General features: G+C 37.8%; 1 protein-coding gene across 3 annotated transcripts in view; it reads right to left on the bottom strand.

Annotated features, from left to right (window-relative positions):
- Positions 1 to 25,924, bottom strand: part of LOC123307312 (5-oxoprolinase) — an 89,355-nt gene that overhangs the window by 55,830 nt on the left and 7,601 nt on the right. For all 3 annotated transcript variants that reach the window (XM_044889566.1, XM_044889564.1, XM_044889565.1), the window contains exons 3-14: positions 24,420 to 24,611; positions 23,681 to 23,969; positions 21,493 to 21,642; positions 20,755 to 21,058; positions 20,117 to 20,366; positions 18,149 to 18,356; positions 16,589 to 16,936; positions 15,884 to 16,232; positions 7,778 to 8,035; positions 7,292 to 7,545; positions 6,399 to 6,642; positions 4,035 to 4,146 (exon numbers count right to left, since the gene is read on the bottom strand). In XM_044889566.1, coding sequence (XP_044745501.1) covers positions 4,035 to 4,146; positions 6,399 to 6,642; positions 7,292 to 7,545; positions 7,778 to 8,035; positions 15,884 to 16,232; positions 16,589 to 16,936; positions 18,149 to 18,356; positions 20,117 to 20,366; positions 20,755 to 21,058; positions 21,493 to 21,642; positions 23,681 to 23,969; positions 24,420 to 24,611 — 2,958 coding nt within the window. The remainder of the gene's footprint in view (positions 1 to 4,034; positions 4,147 to 6,398; positions 6,643 to 7,291; positions 7,546 to 7,777; positions 8,036 to 15,883; positions 16,233 to 16,588; positions 16,937 to 18,148; positions 18,357 to 20,116; positions 20,367 to 20,754; positions 21,059 to 21,492; positions 21,643 to 23,680; positions 23,970 to 24,419; positions 24,612 to 25,924) is intronic.

Here is a 25,924-nt window from a genome sequence, read left to right as displayed (position 1 = left end):
CAATTCACGGTACCAACTTTCGTCCCAACTTCTGGACTACTCATCGGGCCATTTGACTTCGACTATAGTCTCTCGAATAAGAGCGGCAATTATGGGGCAGTTATGACTACACTTACGATAATTGTATAGTTTTCAGGATATCACAAAGCTCCCGTTTCCATAGATTAATTATTGAACTATGTTTATTTCGTAGTTGAATGTTTTCGACCGGAATAATATTTCATCTCAATCCATCAGCACAGAATTAATCGTCTAGAAAACTTGAAATAAAATTAAGGATTTCTGATATAATATTCCACATATGCACGCCACTCCTTTTGATCATATTCATTACAGAGTATTCCTTGATGCGGTGTCTACACTTAATCTCTGCTATTGTTTTTCGGAAGAAGACGAATTTCTCAGGTAAAACGGAATAGCTGTGTTTCCACAGCAAAAGAAACTATACATGAATTATTTCTTCATTTGATTGATCAAAAATTCAAATTTTTTATGGATACTTGAAATAGGAACAATCCTTATCGTTGGGGAGCCGATGATGCTAAATCGGGATTTACTCAAGCGTCGTGGAGACCTAGTAGATTTTGAACATTATATGGTAGAAGGAAAAAAAGGTTCTATGATGTATGCACTTTCAGCGGTGGGGAAAGCGTCTGCAGGTTTTCAAAGATGTAATAAAACATCGTCAGGTGTCGTCCAGATTGTCAGATTAAGATACTGTATATGCCCTACGTGTCTCTGATAATAAATTTATGTTAATCCGACAGTTTGCGTGGTGGGGCTGGCCGTGCGGAAGAGTTGAAAATGGTAAAAAAAAATTTTTCGAGCGTGTCAGATTTTTACAGGATATGTTAATTTGACCCAAAGGAAGGTACTTTTCAAGGGGTTCACTATTTGGACGTGACGCAAGGTCGTAGCGGTCCTTGGAACATGCAAAAAAAATCGTTACTCGAGCGTGTCAGATTTTCATACAAGTGGTTAATCTCGGTGTTGCAGATGTGTTGAACCATTAATCTGACACTAATCAAGGGGGGTTTTCTTAATCAGACAGTTTGAAGAAGATATAAGGGTATTTTTTCAAAATATCTCCCTTCCTGTACCTCTAATCGTTTCTGTATTCATTATGAAAGTCGTAGAGTCGTTCGGGGTAACTGAGCGCAGTGGGTAAGTGTGCGCAGTGCGTATATTTCGACTATGCAATGTTTGAAAGAGGGGTTCATTTGGGTGAAGCAAGGGCGCAGAATCCCCAAATTAGTTTTTCATAGGAGTGCGCCGTGCGATGTTTCGTTAACTTTTCAATTGCAATCAATCAAATTCACTAGTTTTCTTGTAAATTTTTAGCATCTCTGCAAATTCTGCCAGGTCCAAGTTCCGAGTCCGACAGTATTAAACAATATTTTATTCGATCATGGGCATATTAATCTAAATATGTAATAAAAAATTTTAGGTTCTCTTAGCTGCTCAACTCTATAAGAACGTCAATTCAAATTTTGGCTTACTGGGGAAAGTGTGCGCGGGTAAGTGTGAGCATAGATTCATTATATGGGCATTAGTTCAGTGAGGAATAAATTATGACATTGTTGATTTTCTTGGTTGAGACTCGATCAATATTGTCCTATTTCATCGGAAAAATATGAAGGGCCACCAACAGGGGAATGTATCAAGTGTTGTGTTCACCAGGAATTGTGGCACGAACAATAATGCAGTGCTTATAAAAAGGCGCTTCTGTATTGACAATAAACAGCATTTCTCTAATATTGTAACATTTTGATGACATTATTTTGTAATTTGTTCTGATTGTGTGGTTCACTAAGCACTGCGTTCACTTACCCCGTGAGGGTGCGCACACTTACCCGCAATACGGGGCAAGTGAACGCACTCCGACTTTCACCATTAAATTTCTTTTTGCGGAAAGAAAACGTTTTTGTTTGTTGGCTTTTTGATGTTGTTTTATAGATTAGAAAATTCTCTATCTTATGAATATGTTTTAATTTTCCTAGCTTCAACAGTTGAAACAGGGTATGGCTTGAAAGGCAAAAGTGCGCAAAGTTGCCCCGAATGACTCCAGATAATAATATTTTATAAAACTTTTGCCTGAAGCAATTTTGCCTCCTCTTAACCGTTTTTGAGGTAGAGGGCGATAAGGGCGAGGAGGTTAACCCTACATGCGGAAGGCCAAGGTCAATGTAGAAACTCAGTCTAATGTACATTAATCGCCATATATCTGGAAAACGTTTAAACGTAGAAAAAATTGCTTGGGACGAAATTTGTGGAAAATGTTATGCCCTACAACTTTTATAATGAATGCGAGAACAATTTGAAGCCTAGGACCGGAGGTATTTCAAAAAAACTGATTTCTGTGACCTTCATGGCCAATTTTTATTGTTTCGGCTTACTGAAACTGTCGGAATATATTTTTTCCGTTATTCTTAAATCATTAGCTTCAAGTTAAAGAAAAAAGCTACCGCGCTCGAAAATGTACAAGTGACAAGTTTTTTGTAAGTTTGGCGCTCTCCCACAAATTTTCGTCACGCTTATATTGTCAGATTAGCAGAATATATACTTTTCAACATGTAATCAACCACATATACTCTAACAAAAAAGTGTCCGGAAATTCTCATTTAAATTGCCCGCGTTAAGTATTTTTGAGTATTTGAAGTTTATGTATGTTGATAGCACTGTTCGTAATTACTATGCCAAACATGAGCGCGGTCTGTCGACTAGTTTGTTTACGACAGCTGTTGAAACCAATCGACCTCAGTGGTAGTCTGCAAATTTTACAATGGAAAAAAAATTGAACAAAGAGTTTGTCTCATATTTTATGTTTCGAACGAAATTTCGTGTGCTGACTCGTTACGAATGCTAGAAAAGGCTTATGGAGACTCTGTCTTATCGAAAACCCAAGTGTACGAATGGTACAAAGTCTTCAAAAACGGTCGGGAGATCGTCGAAGATTTGCTTCGTTCAGGACGACCGTCAACCTCTTCAACCAACGATAAAGTCGAAAAAATCAAGGAAATTGTGTCAAACGGTCAATAAAAGCTTCTATTTAACTGTTTTGCGTGAAAATATTCGCCGGCTTTGTGGCAAAACAATTCGTGGATTTTGCATGACGATAACGCACCATCTCATGGAGTCACGATTATTAACGATTCTAAGACCAAACACTCGATAAATACCATCGACCATCGACCAGCTACCTTATTCGCCTGATCTAGCTCCGTGTGACTTTTTTCTTTTCTTCAGACTCGAATTACCGCTCCGGGGAACCAGATTTCACTCCATAGACGCCATAAAAGAAAATTCGCAGAAGGAGTTGAAGGCCAGCCCTGAAAGCGCCTATAAAAAATGTTTCCATGATTATAAAAAACGTTGGCACATGTGTATCGCTTCAAATGGAGCATATTTTGAAGGAGATTCAATAAATATTGAAGAAGTTTAATATCTGTGCGTTTTATTTCAAATTTCCGGATACTTTTTTGTCAGAGTAGTATATCTTAATTTGAAACGATTTCACGCTCGTGTAGGTCTAATTTTTGAAAGAGGTACTCTACGGGGTCCAAGGTATCTCCCCTTATATTAATCTGACAACCTCTACTAAATCCCGAATTTCCCTCTTGGCTCCCCAACTATTACCTTGATATGAAAATTTGTAGCGCTTAGAGCGTTACTATAGTTATTCGGCGCCCGAAACGGTCGCCTGGCCTGCTCCACAAAGATCGCTACTGTTATAAAATTGACACAGAAGTCAAGTGTTATTGTCAATAGCTTGAACTATAAAGCTCTTCAAATAAGTACTATGTATGAACGGAACACATAAGGTTAGGTAGAAGCATTGAAGTTTCTTCTCCTTCTAATTGAATAAATTTGCTTACTATGTTTCTTACATCGAATTAATTTCCTAAAGTGTTTAGTAGACAGAGCATTCTACGAAATAAAGTACTCGGTGCTAGGTTTATAGAAATGTTCAAGGAACTCAGTAATCTATCCACTTTCAATCGCATTGGTACATCTCACTTCATACCGACACTTACCTGATTCAGAGGAACATCATGTTCGACCATACATCGAAGACAGTATATCAGAGCTGACAGTGTAATAGCCTTGGGTGCATTGCAGTTTCCCCAAACCTCTACTCCGGTTCCCCTGAAAAGAGTAAAGGCATGCTGAATAAATAACGATATCTGAGAAAACAATATCTCTAGGTATACAGGGTGTCAATTTGAAAGCTTGCCAGGCCAATTATGTCAGACAGGGATATTTTGAGAGAAAATGCTGGAACAGATCAATTTTTATTCGGAGGGGGACATATTTTGGGCACAATTGTAAGCCTCAACCCTAAATGCCGGGCTTGACACCCCTCAATTCTTAATAGGGTATAGAGGGTGAGCTATATATCAATTGAAAGACAATTTGTTTCTCTATATGAATAGGTACTACTCAATACTTTGTATTGAGATTCTCGAAATGATTTCCATTACTAGCCAAACAATAATACAGTCTATTCTCATATCATTGTCTCACATTGGCCAAACTTTCGCGGCAAGTTTTCAAATTGACACCATGTATGTTGTTTTCTTTCCCTCTTCTCCAGAAACAAAATCTCGACTCTCCAAACTAGTAAGTGTAGAATTGCAAAATTCAATCGCATGGGTGTTCGTTAATTGAAATTCCTTCGAAAATCTAGGAAATTTATCGTCAATTTTAGACGTTGACGTGACCAGCAATAATGAATTTCTCGGTCTTCAAAATAGAATTGTCGGTATTGAATTAAACGATTTCTATTGGATCTTAATGGCGCTTGATAAGGGAATCGAGCTTTTCGAACCCAGGGATGAATGCTGATGAAGTTGAACTTTTACAGCCTCTTTGAGAGCCCAAGTTCCTCAAGAGGTAATTTTCCCGATCAATTAATAGGTTTTGATACTGAAAAGAGTTCTAATGAAATAGAAGTTTTTTCATCCTACAATTCCTAATTTTTAGGAATATTTCTAAGAGAAAGCTGCATATCGATATCGGTTTTTCATATTAAAACAACAACCTTCTAGCGGAGAGAGAGAGACAAGGGAGTCTATGCCTTCTAGACTTTCACTTCACTCCAAATATTGAATATTGGTAAATGGTAAATTCCATCTTCAAAATATCATTGCTTACTTGACAAATTGATTTGAATCCACGACACAAAAAGGTAAAAATCGTCAGACATTCTAATTATTTCAGTGACCATTTTATAGGCTGAGAATATCGGAAAACAAGCAGATTATTACTCGATAATTATTTTCCCCTCGATCCACCCTTATGTACCTTTATGACGTCGATGGAAAGACTTCTAAAGGCAACAAAAACGAACGAGGCAGTGTCCATTGTTGATCACTCTGAAAGATTAATTTACCCTTCGCGCTTTTACGTGTTTATGAATATTGAAATTTTTTCGAGGGGTTAAATTCCCGTCATGCCGAAGAGATGCCCCTCCAAGTATTCAGAACAGCCCCCAACATCACTTTGAATTGAGTAAGGTATGAAGTAATCGATATAGAACGGAAAATAATTTTTGCTCTAGTTCACGTGCAATATGTTTCACGTGAGGGGTACATAAGGTTTCTTGGCTCAACCATTGGTTGAAATTAAAATGAAAATTCTAGTGTATACAGGGTGAGTCTTTGACTCGTACAAATATTTTAACAGTTGATTATTGAGGTCAAAAGAAACACTTTTGTCCTTTACCATTTTTTCCGAATCGGACCTGATAAAAAAATATAGCCATTTTGAGTTTTCATAATGAGCTGTGCCACCCCTGGAAAAACAAAATCCACTTCAAAATAACTAGCTGAATCTGTGGCACTACTCATCTGTGGATCTTTTGAACATAGTTGTTTTCAGCCAAATTACCCAATTTTTCAAATTTCACAAATACTTTTAAATTTTTGAACATCAGAAAACGTTCAAATGTTCATTAAATAGCGTCCAACTTTGTTTCAAGAGTTAGGTTCTTTGAATTTTTGGTATTTTTATGGTACGTAATGGTCATGATGAGAAAACTGGAAGACATGCGTGATATCTTGTGTTGTTTCAGTTTCAACGTTTTATCATTCTCCAGGATGAAACTTAAATTTGACAAATTCTGTATGTCTGTACGACTTCCATTGAGTTGATGTTGGGCTAGGCTTTCGTAGGAGTAGTGTGCTGGGATATTGTAACCCTAGTAACGGCCGGTCATGAAGAAAAATAGGATAATACGAATAAGCATTGAATTGTTATCCTCTTTCTAATATTAAGAAATAATTGAATTTCAAACCGAATGGCTCTATAATTTCATCAGTATGATGAAATTTTTCGGTATATACCGCCTATTCTCTATTTCCATCAGTTGTTAAAAATTATCCATAATTAATACTTACGTGAAATCACAGATAGCTGTTCCTTCTTCAGGCTCCAAACTAATAGTCAGTTTAATGGGACTTCCATCGTCCATTCTATCCTCAGCGGTTAACACAGTGCATCCAGTTCTTTTGAGAGTGTCAACGGCCACTTTTTTCAGCATCACTCTAACCGCCACTTCTGCATTAGATTGTATGTGATCCATATATGCTTGGACAACGTTAAGACTATATTGATCGATGAGTTCATTCACGAGCAAGATGCCTGAAATGAGCAAGTCTTGTGATTCCAGAGATTTTTCCTTACCAATGAACGAATGATAATGTGCTTATTTCAAGTATCTTCGATAGAATAGTATAGGATGATTTATACAAATCAGGGTGTTTCATAAACATTACGAACAAATTCAGGTTATCATCTCTGAGTCATTTGGAATCGGGAATGTCCTGAAGGCTTTTGCCCGGAAATGCTTCGTTTCCAAGATACAGGGCTATGCAGGGTGGGCAAAATTCTTTGTTCGGCATCTCGAGAAGAACCTAACCTAACCTAACAACAAAATCACGTTCAACCCACTCACTCCCGAACTGTTCTGATGGCGGCCAAAATGAAGCCGCCACTAGTTGTGCCTTGTTAAGAGTATGTCGCAATCTATTTACGATACCGATAGCGCGAAATTTGAATTGAAATATATGAGGTGGTTCAAGTCTCCTACCTGAGCAAGTCTCCCGGACTCCCCCTAACTCAGAGAATAACGTACTGAATTGGTACGCAATATTTATGGGACGCCCTCATTTATCGATATATATATGTCGATATTGTATTTCGTCAAGTATGAGTTCTTCTAAGACACGTCACTTTTTTACACACACTCAGTACCTATACAATTGTCGTAGGATAAGAAAAAGTCGAGTACCTTTTTGATTGGCTGCCACTTGTGCCCTCAAATCTGAAATGTTTTCACTTATATTCCTTCCACCAGCCAACTTTAATTGTTTTATCAAGTCTTCTTCCATGAATTGACCTCCATCTACAAGTAGAAAAGATTTGAACGCTGCACCTTCTTCGCTCAATGTCTTAGAATGAGGAGGCATAGAACCTGGGGTGATTCCACCTATGTCTGCATGATGGCCTCTAGATGCAACGAAGAATACTGGATTTTTGCTTCCCCTAAAAATCAGTAATATGGCATAATATCGCACAGAACCATTTATGGTTTTAAGATCTGTTGCTTGATAAAAATCACTGGTAGTAAAATTATTAGTGAGGGTGTTCCGGAATTGATGTCAGAACACATATCATATTATACAAAGATTATAAGCTCTACATAGTGGTCCAGATCTTGACCAAGAAATTCTAACCACGTACCTATTCTACGTCAAAAATAAAAAGTTTTCCTTACTGATAGAACACAGGTGTTATAACTGTAAAATCGGGCAAGTGGGAGCCCCCAGCTGCTGGATGGTTACTTAGAATAACATCGTTCTCCTTGAATTCTTTCCTATAACTTAGTTGGTACTGTACAGCTTCTTGCATAGAACCTAAGTGGACAGGTATGTGTGGTGCATTTGATACCAAGCCTCCATCTGGACCGAATAATGCGCAAGAAAAGTCGAGGCGTTCTTTGATGTTGGTTGAAATTGAGGTCCTTTGAAGTATCCTGAAAAAAGAATTGTTTTCCTTGAAACATCATCCGACTGTATTATTGAAATGTTTTATTGTCAAATGGTAAGGACTCGAAAACATCATCTCTCATTTGAAATATCCAAAATTGATTTGGTGAAGCTTGTGATAAAATAGAGAAAGGTACTAATTTAGCACATCTGTATCTATAACAGCAAATGCCAGTGATATAGCTTATGCCATAGCTACAGGATAAACATATGCTGTCAAAATGGTTTCCATGCATGTCACTTAGAAGTGAACGATTTTGCCAGTAAAATTGCATGAATTCAATTTGCAGCATTGCGAATGTTACTTAGAAGTTACTTGGAACAAATACGAGGAAAGGAAACAATCTTATAATTGCAGATGACGTTTTTGTAATTCGAGAATTCGAAGCTGCCAAACAAGCTTCGCACAGGGAACAGAGCAAGGTGCAGAGTCTAGATGCTGGAATTGCGGTTAGAGAGGTCGCAAGAAGCTGGCTAAATCAAAACATCGTGCAGGGAAGACACATTGCTGATGAATTATCCAGGAGACCATATCATTCAGACTGTAAGCATTACAGTAAAAAAGAGAAGGAATTCGACCCGGTTACCAAAATACCTGAAGCGAGGCCAAGAAGGCGACCCAGAACTGAAAATGTTGCTGGGTTGCAAAGGAAAAGGACAGAGATCAAGATGAGAAGAAGTGAGTCAACTGAATCCTAGGGTCAAGTCCTACTGGGCATAGTGGGATTCCATCATTGTTGAGGATGGACTGCTGAAAAGGTCCATTGAGAATGAAGTTACTGCAGCAAGAATCAACTGATAACTCCTAAGAGTCGGCTGCCAGAAGTATTAGAATACTGTAGCTGTGGTTAGAATATGTGGTCTCTGCTCATAAAGAGACTGAGACAGGTATTTTGATCTATTCACCAGGGCCTGCAAATCGTCAGTAAAAGAATCGACAGTAGAGACACCGGTCGAGAAATAAGGTTACGGAATAAGGAATAAGTTACGGAAGGTGTTTTCAATGTTGGAGATTAGGTCTGGCTTTAAAACCCCAGAGGAAGAAAGGATTATCACCTGAGTTACAGAAAGGACTGGGAAAGACCATATGAGGTGATAAAAAAGATCAACGATGTAGTGTACCGTATCCAAAAACTACCAAGGGGAAAGAAGCGAGTTGTCCATATATAAATCGTTTTTCGAAATACGAGGCGGACTACACGACTATGACCATACCTATATGAGAAGAATGATCACCCAGAAATTGGAGCATGATGAGATGAGTTTTGACTAATTAATGTCAAACTATGGAGGAACTGGAAAAGCAAGATTCGGAATTACTACCACTGAGCTGCAGCAGAATATCTTCTCTGTGCCAGAAGATTATGCATTAGACCATTGTGTCGCGAAAGACATTCGTATGTCCAAAGAAATAGCTTTTGTCTTCAGGAATAAATGTAGCTGTGCACCTGAGCTCTTCAAACAACAGCCTTGTCCCTAGAAAACTCCGAGGTTAGCTGATAGCCGGTAAACTTCTAGCTGGTATCCAAGAGATTCTCCACAGAGGTATGTGGGATACCTTGTAGAACCTGACAGGTGAACTCGCAAAGTTGAGGGTAAAGAAGCTAGAGCTGTGCCAAGTTGGCTGGTGGTCTAACAGTCGTTTTCAATAAACTTATCTATCCATCGTTTCACTCACTGACGATTGGAAACCATTCCAAAATATATCTACAGATAGATCATAGAAACGAAATCAGATTTTTTTTCTATCTTGAGTAACTGAAACAATAGATAGATCGTTTATTGAAAACGGCCGTAAGTCAACTAAACTGGAGAATCGTTCGAAACATGCTGGATGTCATTTTCAATAGAACGGAAACGAAGATGGTATGCAGCTTTAATCCGAGAAGTCACACGTCGAAGGAGGAAACTGTGAAATGCTATTTCGAACAACAAGAGTGCTGAAAGGGAGAAGATATTCGGGGACGGAACGTCTTAAGGAGGGGACAGTATAACATCTGAATCCCCTAAATACTTCCCTGCTGCCGCTCAAAACATGGCGAAGGTTTTCATTGTGTCTGGACGCTGCTGGACATTGAACTCTAAAAGAACTGGAAGGGCCTCTTAGGTACCGAAATACGACGAAAAGTGTGTCCAACTAAGACGGAAGATGTAGAGCAACCCATCTCTTTCTAATGGGTCGGCAACCAATCACATAACCGCATCAGACGTCGGACGCAGCTGTCGTCTCACTTCAGCGCCCCGAGTTGTTTTTGTTTACATCGTTATAAACCAATCGACAGAGCGCAGAGAGAGATAGATTGCTCTACATCTTCCCTTTCAGTCTTCCTCAGTTTGCCTGCATCGAGATGCCATTCCAGTTCTTTTAGAGTTCAATGCTGCTGGAACATTGTCGAACAGGGACGTATCGATATAAAAGATACGCGCGGCGGAATGCAGGGCAGTTCAGTCTATTGAATAGAGTCGAGTGAACAGTGATTCCTAGACAGTTACAGAGTACAAGTAGTGAAAGTAAATTAGTGAGTGTGTAAATAAATCAGAATTAGTGCTTGTTCATAAATCAGCGAATTAGTTATGCAAATGAATTTTCTAATTTATTTGCTCAACTTCTCAACTTATGTTGAGAAACAAGACTATTTGAACAAAAAACAAAGTTCGCATGACATCTTCGATGTAGGTAAATATAATGAATTTCAAAAGTTTCATTTCTCTTGCATTCTATCCACTACAAAACGCTCTTTGAGAAATGTTAACAAGCTTTCGGTCTACTTCAATCAGAGGACGACAGATTGACAAAACAGCCCACGCCTCTCACACTCTCGCTAAAGTGCGAACAAGAGTTAATTTCCACTTAGTGAGGGATGATTCGAACGAATAGATCACCTGTAAATTCGATCGGTCTGGGACAGGTGCATCGAATAACAATAACGAAGAAGCGTTCAACTAGCGACGAACGGAAGTGTACAAAGTTCGCAACTGGATGGAATGTTTTTAATGCACGTAGCGCCGTGTCGTGCACATTAAAACTAGGAGGGCTAATTGGCATCTATCCACCCAACGCGCGTTCAATAAATTTAAACCGCACACGTTCGGCAAACCCTGCAGAGAAATCGTTTGAAAGTGGAGAACAGAGAGAAACTCTTTGAAGCGGTTCCGCTCCGGCGGACCTGTGAATACATGCCATACGGAAAGGTTCATCATTTCCAATATATCGCGAAATACAATGAATCCTACTGCGGGAAGATAAAAAAATCGAATGGGGCAAACGCTGTACTTTTTGCTTGCTAACCCGAAACCCATTCTAAATAATGGATGACCTATCTATTACTGCGTAAGAGTAGGCAATTCTATCTTTGGGCGATAGTGAGAGCCTTATACCGGATCCAGACATGGTCACATGAACACAACAAAGTTGTGCGAATAGCTTTATCAACAAACTAATGAAATTAGTTGGTTTAGAAGTACGAAAAACGGCATAAACCAAAAAAAAATTGGGACTGGGTACTAGGGTAAGTAATTTAGCATCCTTTACGTAAATCCCATTTTCGCAACATCGATCGAGATCTCTTGGAAAATGGCTGACCCTGTGGCTCGCGCCTTGTTGCGAAAATAGGATTTACGTAAAGGATGCTAAATTACTATCGAGTGTAGTAGAAAACTGTAGCGTCCGGTTCATGGGCTGTCCAATTCAAAGGAACTCTCCCCTACTTTACCCTGTTTCGCGAGTCTGACTTTTCCTTTCGCTATCATTCATGGTGCGTAGGCCCTTGGGGTAGTGAAGAGCAAGTCCCGTCAACCCCCCCTGTTCGCGTTCCCGCGTCATAAGTGTTGAAATAGAAATCTCTTCTTTTCTATCAGTCATGGTGCGTAAGCCATTGGGGTAGAGAATAAGAGATACCGCTCGTCGTCAGTGAAATCTCGTAGTTCCGCTCAAAATAGACCTTTTCTTCGCTATCAGTCATGGAGCGTAGCCCTTGGGGTAGCGAAAAAAGTCTCGAGTAGATCCGCCCTGGTTGTGTTTCTTTCATTTCTGGAGAAATACAATTAATTACCTCCCGATACCGTATAGCAAGTCATTTCACTTCGCGAGGTCATCCCTAGTATCCATTTCGTCAGTTCTGGTTGGCGCATTTTATTGAACCTTTGATTTTTCACTGTACCCGATCTAAACTTTATAAAGTGATCGGATCGAATTTCCAGAATGTATGTTTGCTGATCGATTCGCTCATATTTCATACCTACACATATTTCCGTTGTTATAATCAGTTTCCGAAGGTATGAATAAACTGGTACATAATTTGATTTTGACTACTTCGTTATCGCTACCACCCTAGATAACAGCGAACTCTGTCTCCGACTAGCAGCTACTCTGGTAGGTTTGCTATTCTTCTTAGTGAAAAGAATAGCTGGCGCTCGAGATAAATTTCTACGAGGAAACCAAGTTACAATACTCATAAAGGCAGAATCATAAATAGAAATGAAATATTCCCAATGCGTTGATAATAATATCATTCTACATCGTGTCACCGAACATCCTCCTCGAGATATGAAGAATCACCAAAATCCAACATCTCTGCATTTTTTCATAAACTTCCATTGTATGTTAAAAAATTTTCACACAATTTCAACACAACTGCTTCTATGCATTTATTGATTCCTAAGAACAAGCTCTTCTTTATGGTATTCGATCGATTTCTACTCTTGAAAGCTCACAAATATTATTGTTCATTTGCTAGAAATTGGTGTTTAGTATAGTTATCAGTTATCACTGTGAAGCGATTGTTAGTTCAATATAACTTCCCAAACAACCGTGTCTCCAAATAAATACACAAACCTCAAACCAACCAATCAAAATTTGATGATTTTCGAAGTAGCGATAATTTCCACAAATTCACTACTTACACTAATTTATTTCTGAAAAAAATTCTTTTTGCGTATTGCAGATATGTCATAATCCGCTGTCACTTTATTAGGTATTCGGTAGGGGAAGGACTTTCGGGCATTTATAATTTAAGGTGTCCCCTAGCATTTAAGAGTTCCCTAAACGTTGGTGAAAACTAAATTGTAGCTAGGAGTCACTTGAATGGGCTTAGGTATTCCTTAAAATTTAGGGATCGTTGGTGAAAACGGGCATAAGACACCTGTAGAATGTCATAATGATTTTCGAGAACGAGTTGAAACAAGCGAGAAATTCAGCATTATTGAAAAGGGCAATTTCAAAATTCTTGTTCATAACTCAAAATCTAGAAAGATAGGCCGATTCTGTTTTCAGATATAGATTAGTCAGAAAAAAAGAGCTAGAGAATGTGTCATCCGTTTTCTTCTAGCTCTTGTAGGTCTAAAGATCCCCGCAGTAGACAACGAATTTCGCCCACCCTGTACATCTCAGCAGATCAACACGAGAATTGGATTTTGACGAATCGTAACTATAAAATATAACTTTCAACAATTCTTAGTAGCGTAAATGAGTTGAACTGTTTGGTGAGAATCTATGAAAAAAGCGATTCATTATAATAATTCACGATAGGGCAGAGAGACGTGAAAAATGGAACCAGATTCAGATTTGCTGACACCAATCTGAATTTATACAGCATTTTTACGATTCACGGTTCGAATGAAAAATGCAGCCATGACGATAAGTTGGCATGTTTTCAACACGTATAATTTCGATTGTATCGAAATATCACGATAAAACAGGACGAGGGAGGAATTGCACCATGCTCTATCGTCACGGCGAGTTTTACGAGCACGCGTCAACGCCACGGCGGCCGTAGCGTAGCGTGTTAGCGTCCACAATACAATATTTCACTTTGTCGCGCCGGTATTGGAGGGTTATTAAAAAGGACGAAACTGAAGGATTTGTCATCGTGATTAACGAGAGTCCTGGTCGGTTATGAAGGTCCCGTCTGAGATTTATCAAACGCCGAATTCACGATTTACCTCACATGCTTCCAATGTGTGAAACATGAGAATGCGTATGGTCCAATTAGTACACGAGCTGATATGAAAATCTTGAAATTTTAGTAATTGTAGCATACATAAATATTTCAAATACTCAGGCGCATATCACCTGTCGATATAAATGTTACGATCTGAATCGAACTAGCTACACACCATCATTCAAGGTACCAACTGAAACATCGCATCAGAGCAACGCAACTTCCACCCCAATGGGAATCGCCTTATATCGGTTATATTAAATGCTCTGGCACTCTGAAAAGTTTTTGAAATAAAATAAAAATAAAAAAATAAAATAGGTAACAAGTCAAGATCAAGTATTTTCCGAAAGAAAGGGTCAGGATTATTTCTAAAGAGGAAGTGAAAGAGCAAATACAGGGTGTTTCAAAACTCGAGGAGAAAATTTGAGAGACGTATACAAACTGATATTTTTGATAAAACGGAAAAGAAAAAATTTTCTGCCGATGAGGCATCGTTTTCGAGTTAATAGAAATTTCTTCAAGAGACCAATTTAATTTCTAGCTAAGGCACTAAGGCCCAGTTTGCAAGACCCATTTAAGTTCAAAACTGTCGTTTCTGAAGGAAATAAAAGAGGATTGGAATTTTAATGGAGAATTAAACTTTAATGGACCTTACTGCTACTGGGCCGCCATATTCTTGCTAAATTTCCAATTGTCGCCACTGTGTTTGATAGAGTCACTGTATTCAAATGTAGATTGCAGCGACATGGGATGACAGTACGAACCAAAAAATTAATGCAGTCATTGTCATTTTTGAGGGGTATTTTGAGATTTTCGTCAAATAAATCCTTTTTCCCAGTTTATAGTCTTTTTTCTCAATTTTGAAGATTGGATATTGAAACTGGATTTAAATGTTGATTATTATCAATTTTAGGTCAATAAATGTCTTGAAGTAGAAGTATTTATGAAAAAAATTCCGACTATGTTCTTAATCAGCTAATGAAAGTGAGCGATAGTTTTTGAATCCGAACTTCTTGGCTCTTAACACGATCATAATACATAGAAGGAAATTGATTATATGGAGAGCCACAACTATGATATCTTGTCTTCTCCATTACACACAATGGCTAAAATTGCAACATTTTCTGAATGAATTTTGTGTGAATGTTATCGAAATTCATATGTACCTATATCAAGTTATTAGGTGGAAAAACTCCTGTCTATTGGAACAGATTTGTTTTTCGTGTAAATCCTTTCATTTTTAGGTTATTCAGCTTAGGCAATTCCCCTTCTATTCTTCGTAATCAAGTTGAAATGTACAAGAACTTTACCATGCTTTAAGGACAAGATACATATTATTATGTCCTTAAATTGACTTAACGTTCATTTCAGCGTGGAAAATAGTGGAAACTGGACATCTTCATAAGAAAGTTAGATTTGCTCAAAGGATGCAAATTATGAAAACTTCGCGGAGCTTTCCCTATTGTTACTAGATAGGTTAAGATATTTTCAACAGATAACAGATTAAAATAAATTTTTATGAAAACTCTTATTGAAACACCAAAATATTCTCTGTCCCTCGATGTAAACAAACAAAAGTGTATTAACTTTTTATTTACAAACATTGACACCAGGGGGCGTATCGCTTGTTTAGAATTCCCAATATTGCCAGGTTTTTCCCGATTCTCATCAAAGACTGCGACATTTTGGAATTGAGAATTCCCGAACTGATGGTAGAGGTGCTACCCGAAATAATTATGATGATGCTATACGTATTATATATTTTTGATCAAGATGTTTCAGTTTCTGTTTCTTAATTTTTTCACCTGGACTTTCGAATCACCCTTTATAACAGGCGGAAAATTAGGCCCAATAGTTGGGAATGCGCAATCCTATTGCTATGACGGTAGTACTCACCTTCCCATTTGTTCGGCGATGCTCATAAACCTATGACTGAATATACTCAGTTGTATCGAGTCCAGCTCGGTGCCTATTTTTTGCAACTCCCCAGCGCCTATGGTTATTTTGATATCACCCATCCCGGTGATGAAAGCCGTACAATCGGGCTCAACCAAGATGGTACTGAGCTGATCCATGATGATAGCAGGTCCTTTGATCTCGTCTCCGGCTAGAAGATCCTTGAGCTGGTATACCTTAGTTTCCAGGTATTTCGTTTCAAAAAATACTTTCGTCGACTTTTCTGCCTTAGGATGACCCGTCGTTTTAGATATAGGTTTCTCTTCGGTCACAAAACTTTTACCGACACCTAAAAAACGATGGTAGAATACGTTTTAGAGGAAAGTCATTCTCAAAAGAAGATAGAACTCCTCAAAATAGGTAAATAATTTTTATTTTCTAATGTCTAATGGTGCCTGCTATAGGAGAACATATGAGTCAGCTTATCGGCGGTTTTCCAACTTCGTCATTTTAAATGTTTGGTATACATGTATTACCCCGTTTTTATGCAGGACAAAACTATGCAGTCATCAAGCTTATGATTTGATGCAACTTTTTGTGAACAGTTCGGATCAATTTTATTCATGAGTTTTCTCATTTTTGCCTAGTGTTTAACAAGTCTTTCTTTTTCAGGGAAAATAGATCCAAGTATATTTCACAACTTACCTCTTATCCTGATATCGTCAACAACTATGTTCCTTCCTTCGATCACGAAGCCGAATTCAAGCTTATAACCATCCAGGAATGAGTTCAGGAATCCTTCGTAGCTGAGTGCTTCACCTCCAACCATAATAGCGCAGTCCGTTCCGTCGTACCTCATATGTAAATAAGGCTCTAGGGTGATCATGTCTTCCGTGAATCCCTGGTCCATAAGCCTATTGCGGGCTTGCTGTTTGAGATGGAGGAAACGCTTCTCGAAGAACGAAAATTCGCTCTTGACAAAAACTTTCGCGCAAGGTTCCTGGGCCTCGTGAACAACGTCGGCTAGCGCCATGCCGTAAGCAGAAAGAATACCTTCAAAAAAGTAAGTGATGAACAATTTTTTTTTGCGAAACAGAGAATTTCTGAAAATATCAAACACATAAAATCATGTTGATGGAACTGATATCAGGAACACATAATTTTTTTGTTTTCATGAATGTTTTTTGGCCCATATCCACTGTGGTTGACTCAAATTTTGTTTATGTAGGTATGTATTGAAGTACTTTAATAGATACGTAATGAAAATGCATGTTAACTTATTATACGAGTCTTCTTGAATTCACTTCTTTTGAGTGAGCTGTTGGCAATAACGTTATAATTTCAAGCTCTCCAAAAAAATATGGTTTGAAAACGTAAAGAATAGGAAGAAAGTTCTTGGGTTGAAATTTTTTTCCTGTTTTTTTCTCTTTCATTGTCACGATCATGACTGATATACTGGTAGAGTAAGTTTAACCGAATGGCTATCGAAGATAATGAAAACAATGGGATATCGGACTGGCAGAAATAAACATTCCAAGTATACCACAGAGAACCTGCTGACATCGAAGGAAAGTACTGATAGACCAGTTTCGTTCTTATTTAAGCTCATCATAATTCAACAAAACCAACGATGCACACCAAATGAAACAGAGGATCTTTTGTTGAGATCCAGCAGACTAAGTACTGAATAAATCGATGCTTTCTCGTCGTGGATACTCAAAAGTAGATAATTAATATTATCTAAAGTATCGCATTAATATTGATGCCCTCGAAGTCCTCTTAGAGGTGAAGCAAATAGTTTTCCTGAAAGACTTTATTCTGCTCATCAAAAGCCTTCAAGCGGCGAATCAATAAACTTCTCTTTCTACACTTCATCGATTCACGGTACTCCACGCACTGTGGTTCAACCTGCGTGGACCATTTTAGTAAAATAAAATGTCTCTATTATAATAGGCACCATTTCGCTTAACAGTTATTCAAAACTGAGCATTTTTGTTGTTGTTGATGCTATTAATGGTAACTAATCTAACCTTGAAAAGGACTAAGACTATTTCATTACATTATTGCTCTTTCCAGCATGAGCCTGGTTATCAGACACACGCAGATACAAATTTCTTGGGAAACATATTTGTGCAGAAGAAAACAGAACTGTTTAATAGTTTCTTGTTTCTTGTATACTCTACTTTGTCCATGGATATTGCACATGTGTGATGTCAACCATATTTTGAACTCATATTTCTTCTCTCATCTTCGTAGGATTCTTACCTGCGTATTTGTGGATAAAAACGGTAGACATCCCCAGACTTCTTGCAATGGCACAAGCATGTTGTCCTCCAGCACCTCCGAAGCAAGCTAGTGCATGTCTCGCAGTATCATAGCCCTTAGCTTGGGTTAGAGCTCTGATAGGACGACACATAGCCTCATTAGCAACCCTCACAAAACCCATCGCAACCTCTTGAATGGACTTGGCAGCCTGAGAATATAATTTATTAGGCACCAAAACATGATTCAAACCTCAGACCAAAGCCGTAGAGGTATGAGTATGGCCGAAAACACCCGACATGTTCACCACCATCTTTCATGCACCGATTAAAGTAATGTTTTAGTAAAATATTTTCATCAGTAATAAAGATCCGATGAAGTTGGAAAATAGTCCTACTGCTGTAAAATAGCGTTTTGAAGCTTTGTGCAGGTGATTTTTAGATGCAGTAATATAGTGCATGATCAGCTTGCTCGACTTGATCATCAAATTTCTAACGGATCTGTTTTGTATTGCAAAATTATTTGGCGTATGTCCACGCGCCTCCAATGCATATCGCATCGCAGTCAAATTCTTCAGTGAGAAGCAATAGTAGCAAAAGAGTAATTCAAAGCCTACTTCGATGTTACAATCAGCCCAAGAGATGAATTCGGGATTTACTTTTATCTTCCTAAAAGGGAGATACCTTGGACCCTGTTATTATATTGTCTAGGACAGAATAGTAAAGAACCGATCATTGTACATACTCGAGCGAGATTAAGATATAAGAGGTTAATTATATGTTGAGAATACCTACAGCTGTTAATCTGACAATTGTCGCGTGACGAAAATGTGTGGGAGGGCGCCAAACTTGTGAAAACAAAACGTCACGTGTATAGCTTCTCGAGCACGGTTGTTTTTTTTTCTTATTTTGAAGCTAATGACTCAAGAATAACGGAAAAAATATAATCTGTCGGTTTCCGCAAGCCGAAACAATAAAAATGGGCTTCAAATTGTTTTTGCATTTATTATAAAAGTTGTAGGGCATAACATTTTTTACAAATTTGTTTGAAACAATTTTCTCTACGTTCGAAGGTTTTTGAGATATATAGCGATTGGCGATGAATGTACATTAGACTGGGATTCTACAATGACCTTTTCTTCGCGTGTATGGCTAAGCTCCTCGCCCTCATCACTCTCTAGCTCGAAAACTGTTAAGAGTATACTTATGTAAAATTGCTTCAGACAAAATTTGTTTAGAATGTTATTATTTACAACTTTCATAATGAAAACAAAAACGATTAGAGGTCCAGGAAGAGAGATAATTTGAAAAATACAGTGTTATCTTCTGCAAATTGTCAGATTAAGAAACTCTCCTGATTAGTTTCAGATTAATGGGTGAACACACCTGCAAGACCGAGATTAACCATTTGTATGAAAAGTATGTACCTATAAGTAATGATTTTTTTTTCCTTTTCAATAAAGGACAACCTTGCGCCAAGACCGAATTTTCAGTCTTCTGAAAAGTAGCTTCCTTTGGGTCCAATTAACATATCCTGTGAAATTCTGACACGTTCGAAAAAAATTTTTTTTTCCATTTTCAACTCTTCTGTACGACCAGCCCCACCACGCAAATCAGATTAATGTGAATTTATTATCAGAGACACGTAGGGCATAATATACAGTATTTTAATCTCGCTCGATTATGTACACCTGACGATTTTTTTTTAATCTTTAAAAACCTGCAGACGCTTTCCCCAGCGCTGAAAGTGCATACATCATTGAACCTTTTTTTCTTTCTACCATCGCATCTTCAAAATCCACTAGGTCTCCACGATGCTCGAGTAAATCCCGATTTAGCATCGTGGGCTCCCCAACTATAAAGCACCTTGTAACTACTCATACAACCGCATACAAGTAAGTTGCCAAAAAACGAGAGTTATATGAATCTTATTTCAAAATGAATGCATTTGTCGCCTATTTTAGATAGTTACCTTTTGGTGAGTGTCCTGTTGTTCCAAAAATTTATTTATGTTAGCTGTAAGTTCTGTGAATTTCTCAAGTGAAGCCTCTTTATCAAGTGCTTCATTTTCGCCTTTACCGAAAATTTTTGGGAAATACTCTGGTAAGAGTCTTCCTAGTACCAAATTGGCATCAGTGACCGTAAGAGGGCCACCCTTTTTGTAACAAGCTGGACCGGGATCTGCCCCTGCTGAATCTGGACCTACTACGAACAATCCCGACCTGCAATGATTGGCGATGATAATCATTATGTTTTATTTATCTATCCATGCTTTTTCGCACATAAAAATCAAGAAGAGAAAAATATATTTTGATTAACATAACTGAGAGACTATTTATCTCTTAGAAAATTTTGTATACTTAAGCGCGTTTGTAACAGCCAAGAATTCTCTGGTGAATTCTCTACAATGGCAAGAATACGGCAGAAGTTATTTTGTATGCAACTGGACAGTGAATTCTACCGAAAGTGCGTATGTTACTGCAGAGACCTCATGGCGCATGAATTAACGAGTAAATTCTCTAGAGAATTCTCGGCTGTTGTAAACTGGCTTTATTGAGTATGTATAGACATCAAGCTCGAAATCGGCCGATTGATTGTTAGGCATGTTACCTAAAAAAGAGCATAGATCCACCTCCAGCTGCAACTGTATTGACATCAAGCTGTGGAGCCTGAATTGTCACACCCGCCGTAGTGGATTCGTAGACATGCTCGTAACTTCCTGCAAACCTTGATACGTCCGTCGAAGTGCCACCCATGTCAAAACCGATAACTGGCAAATCGGTTTCTTTTTGCCACGTTGTTTTGGCGTAACCAACCACACCACCTGCAGGACCGGAGAGCACAGCCCTTGCTCCGTTGAAGTTGTCCATCGATGTTAGCCCTCCATCGCTCTGCATGAACAGTACACGTGTACCTGCATGGTTGAATTATATAAAAGGTTTGAGCTCTGAGCTTTGGTTAATACTCAAGGATTAAAGTAAGTACTCACGACAAGGAGAGGAAGAAGCGAAGTATGTAGAGAGATTCGTCGTGAATCAGAATTTTTCAAATCACTACTGACAAATTTTCAAATATTTTGTTGAATTTATAAATTACTCAAAATGGGTTGCGTTAATTTTTAATAATTAATAAATATATCTAATTGAAGACCAATTAAGATGGTCCCATAACAAATTACTGAGACACGAGACTATAGTGCTGTGGTCGCAAACCTCTCCTACTCGTTTTTCACGAGTAGGTCGCTGATCGCCATGCTCAGAGGCATAGGGCCACATAAAAGGGAATTCAGGTCAGAATTATTTCATCGAAACTATCAAGAATGAACTTACTAGTTTTAGATATACTTACCCTGAAGATTATTCTTGAATCCCTTACAGAAACCTTCAACGTAACGCTTGACGTGAGGTGTCAAATAAGCATCGGCGCAAGAAGTAAAACCTCTCGATACTAACCTCACCATTGGCATTACTTTGTGAGACAAGGAGATGTGAGAAAATCCTGGAAAGAATTGTTGTTTTATTGTTGTTAGAGAGGAAAATACTGCGAATTTTGGGCAAGTTTTTTCCCTATGTCTCGAAGATTCAGCATTGAGCGATTATGAATTTTCGGTATTTCGGTTCCATAAGACGTATGCAATGTTAATCAAAATAATAAATAATCATTCATGAGAAATTCAATGAAGTCTTTTCGTTGTATGATATCGTACAGAAAATAAATTTAATTTGCAGAAAATATTATGCCTGCCTTGTGTTTGTTGGTGCAAAGAAGCATTAGTCTCAGTTTTTAACGACATTAGTTGGGGAGCCGACAATGCTAAATCGGGATTTACTCTAGCGTCCTGAGAACCTAGTGGAATTTGAAGATTAGATGGTAGAAAAAAAAAAGCTTCTATGGAGTATGCACTGTCTGCGGTGGGGAAAGCGTCTGCAGGTTCTCAAAGATGTAAAAAAATGTGTACATACTCGAGCGTGTCAGATTAAGATACTGTATATGCCGTACGTGCCTCTTTGCCTTTTATGAAAAATGTAAATCTGACAGTTTACGTGGTGGGGCTGACCGAACGGAAGAGTTGAAAATGGTAAAAAAAAAATGTTCGAGCGTGTCAGATTTTTACAAGATGTGTTAATTGGACCCAAATGAAGGTACTTTTCAAGGGACTGACAATTCGGACGCAAGGTCACAGCGGTCCTTTGAAAATGCAAAAAAAAATCGTTACTTGGACATACTCATGTCAGATTTTCATACAGGTGCTCAATCTCGGTGTTGCAGACGTGTTGACCCATTTATCTGACAATAATCAAGGGGGGGTGCGTTTTCTTAATCTGACAGTTTGAAGATGATAATAAAGCTTTTTTTAAATATCTTCCTCCCTGTACCTCTAATCGTTTCTGTATTCATTATGAAAGTCGTAGAGAATAAAATTTTATAAAACTTTTGTCTGAAGCAATTTTACCTACTCTTAACTGTTTTTGAGTTAGATGGCTATAAGGGCGAGGAGGTTAGCCACACATGCGAAAGGCCAAGGTCAATGTAGAAACTCAGTCCAATGTACATTCATCGCCGTATATCTCGAAAACCTAAAAACGTAGAAAAAATTGCTTGGGACAAAATTTGTAGAAAATGTTATGACCTACAAGTTTTATAATGAATGAAAAAACAATTTGAAGCCCAGGACAGGAGATAATTCAAAAAAACTGATTTCTGTGACCTTCATGGTCAATTTTTTTTGTTCCGGCTTGCTGAAACTGTCAGATTATATTTTTTCCGTTATTCTTGAATCATTAGCTTCAATATAAGAAAACAAGCCACCGGGATTCTACTATTCTGACAGGCTGTCCTAGACAATTCCCCCAATATACAGATCTAATTTTTGGTATAGGTACTCTACAGGGTCCAAGGTATCTCCCCTAATATTAATCTGACACGCTCGAGTAAATCCAGAATTTTCCTCTTGGACTCCCAAACCATGTAATAATTAAGGTGTTATCCTTCTTTATGATTTAGTGAAATATGGAACAGGTTGAGCAAAAAACTGAAAATAATAAACCTTGTTCAGATTTTCGATTTCTTGACTTTCAGAGTTCCATCTGTTAGTTTGCGGTCTTTCGGTACTTTCTATGGCACGATGAGAAAAACAAATTCGGCGCAAAACTCCCCACTCCATAGAATGATGACGACATGTAATACGCTTTGTTTCAACGTTGACATATTCCATGATCCATTTGTTAGATTGAAAAGAGACATCAAAACTTATCTTGAAAGTTTGGAAAGCTAGCACATATCAAACGGTTCAATATTTTTCTGATTGTAATTTTTGTTGTAGTTTGCTTATTTTTTGGGTTACAGATTGTGTTTAGATATTTTGTATTTTATTCAAGGGTTATATGAAATATGTTCCTTATGTTTGAAATATATGTTTTATGTATGTCGATACTTTTTTGGGTGAAAACCTGTTTGTATTCCAGTGTAAATAAATAAATAAATAAATATTTCTGATTGGGTGAACACCATGGTCGTTTGTCAGTAATATTGTTACCTAGTTCCTCCGCGATCTTCCCTACTTCCAATTCTTGCTCAGCGACCGTGTAGCTGTGTACCAAAGAAACTGATATGCTATTTATGCCCTTTTCCTTCAACTCCTTCAAACTGCGGTACACTTCCTCTCTGTCCAATTCCTTCACGACAAAGAAATCTTCTCCAGTAGCACCTGTTATTTTTCTATAATCCCTGATATTCTTCAATTCACAAACTCCATCTTGAGCTGGTATGACCCGACAATCGACTTCTACAACTTCGGAATACAGCACTTCTGAGCGAACGATATCCTGAAGGTGAAAAAAATCAATGAATCGTTCATATAACTGAAGATTTTTTGGTTCTGCGATTAGGTCAATTACTCCTGAGATGTTAAATATTCTTATAAGAAATTTTTATTTAAGGTTATGATGTTGCCAAAGTGTTCGAGGGGAATACTTTAAACATTTTCTTCATCAACATTCATAATTTTTTTAATATTGTACCAAATTTCGCTAATCACTTTTTCATATTGCAATAAACCTTAGAACATAGAATATCTATATTCTAAGCAATAAACATGAAAATGATAATATTTACTGAGAAAAGGAATGGCGCGACCTTTCAAACGATGTATCATAACCTCATACTTCCTATTTAAAAAATTGGGGGTCATATCGACTGATATAAACTGTTAGAGATTGAGTCTACTAGAAAAAAAATTAATACTAGTGTTCAAAATTATATGAAATGGTACTCACCAATTCGAAAATCTTAGGTCTGGCTTGGTTTCCGATTAAGAGGATATCATGAAATCCCTTATTTATCACTAAAGCCATTTTTTCACCTTTCCTTTCTAGAAGAGCATTGGTTGCCACTGTTGTTCCCATCCTTATAGATTCTATACGAGAATTGTCCACTGGCTGGGAACGGTCCAGTTTTTGTCCAGTGAACTAGAAAAATCAAATCTAAAATACTGTTTTCCTTTTCATCTCTCTTAATGAATTACATTACACGAAAAGCTGGTGAAACATGAAAATCATTTCGCAGGAAAGATGCGAATTAGTTAAAATAATAATATGAAATTTTTATACACTTTATTGAAAAACTCCTAGGATTTGATCAGTAGGTAATCCATTTTATAATTAATCATATACGAATTCGGCTGCATTTTTTTCCTGTGCTAAAAGCTGCTTTAGCCCTTCTCAAAATGAGTGTGAATTCGAAGGTTTCAAATCAAGAACTGCAAAATTTTGAAAATCCGGTTAAAAGACACTCAACCCCAATCATTTCTATATGGAATTCATTTTGTTGGAATATTGAACCTCCACTCCATCTCCTTAATAATGTTTAAAAACAAAGAAAGCTAAAATCCGTTTATTCGAATTAATTTTCACTTATATCTAACCATGGAAAAATGTAAGGGGTGTGTCATCAGAAGTAAGAAAGTATTAGCACAGTAGGGGAGACTAGGGAGCATTGATACATGGGGAGGCTTGATACAGGCTTATATCCGCGATCTGTAGCCGTTTTCAAAAGTATTATACTAGTGAACACTTTTCTTTGGCAGAGGGCATTGCGTGACGTTAATATGTAAGGCTAACAGTAGTTTGTTTGTGAAATATTCAACGAAGAGTGTTTCGAGGTGAGAAATTGTAAGTTTTTACTCAAGTTACCTAAGGGTTTTATGATCATGCATTAATTCTTCGGCATAAACAAACATTTCACTGGGAAATATGCATAAAACTACTCAATTTACAGTTTTATTCGCTTTTCAAAATATATGGGTATAAGATGAAAACATAAATCACTTTAAAAATTGCTTTCAGGGAGGTTTGAGACATTTGTCGTGGGGAGGCCTGATACATGTATAATCTTCAAAAAATATTCCGTAGCTAGTTGGATAGGCCTACATGAAGGCGTCTTCACCATCCAACATATCAAAGGGATTTTTAAAAACCGTACAATCCCCATGTATTTAACGAGGCCGACTTTTCTTGTGTGGAAGTGACTAACTGACAATTTCCTGATTTTTCTACACCTATAGGACCAAAGCAAGCCAGTATCATTGCTGACCTACCTACTGAGCTGAATAATCCTCTCGATTACTCTCCCAGTACATCGTATTCATCCTCGCATCCTCGCATATGTGGCGAGGCTTGAGACAGTTTGCATTTTTTTGTGTTCAACGTTCTGTACAGAATAAGATGTTTATGTTTTGCGACTTCTATATTTATTTTGTTGAACGATTAATTGAAGAATTATA

This window comes from Coccinella septempunctata, chromosome 2 (genome assembly GCF_907165205.1).
Source record: "Coccinella septempunctata chromosome 2, icCocSept1.1, whole genome shotgun sequence".
Lineage (NCBI taxonomy): Eukaryota > Metazoa > Arthropoda > Insecta > Coleoptera > Coccinellidae > Coccinella > Coccinella septempunctata.
Note: the sequence above shows the minus strand (reverse complement) of the source record. Positions and strands in the feature narration are given on the sequence as shown.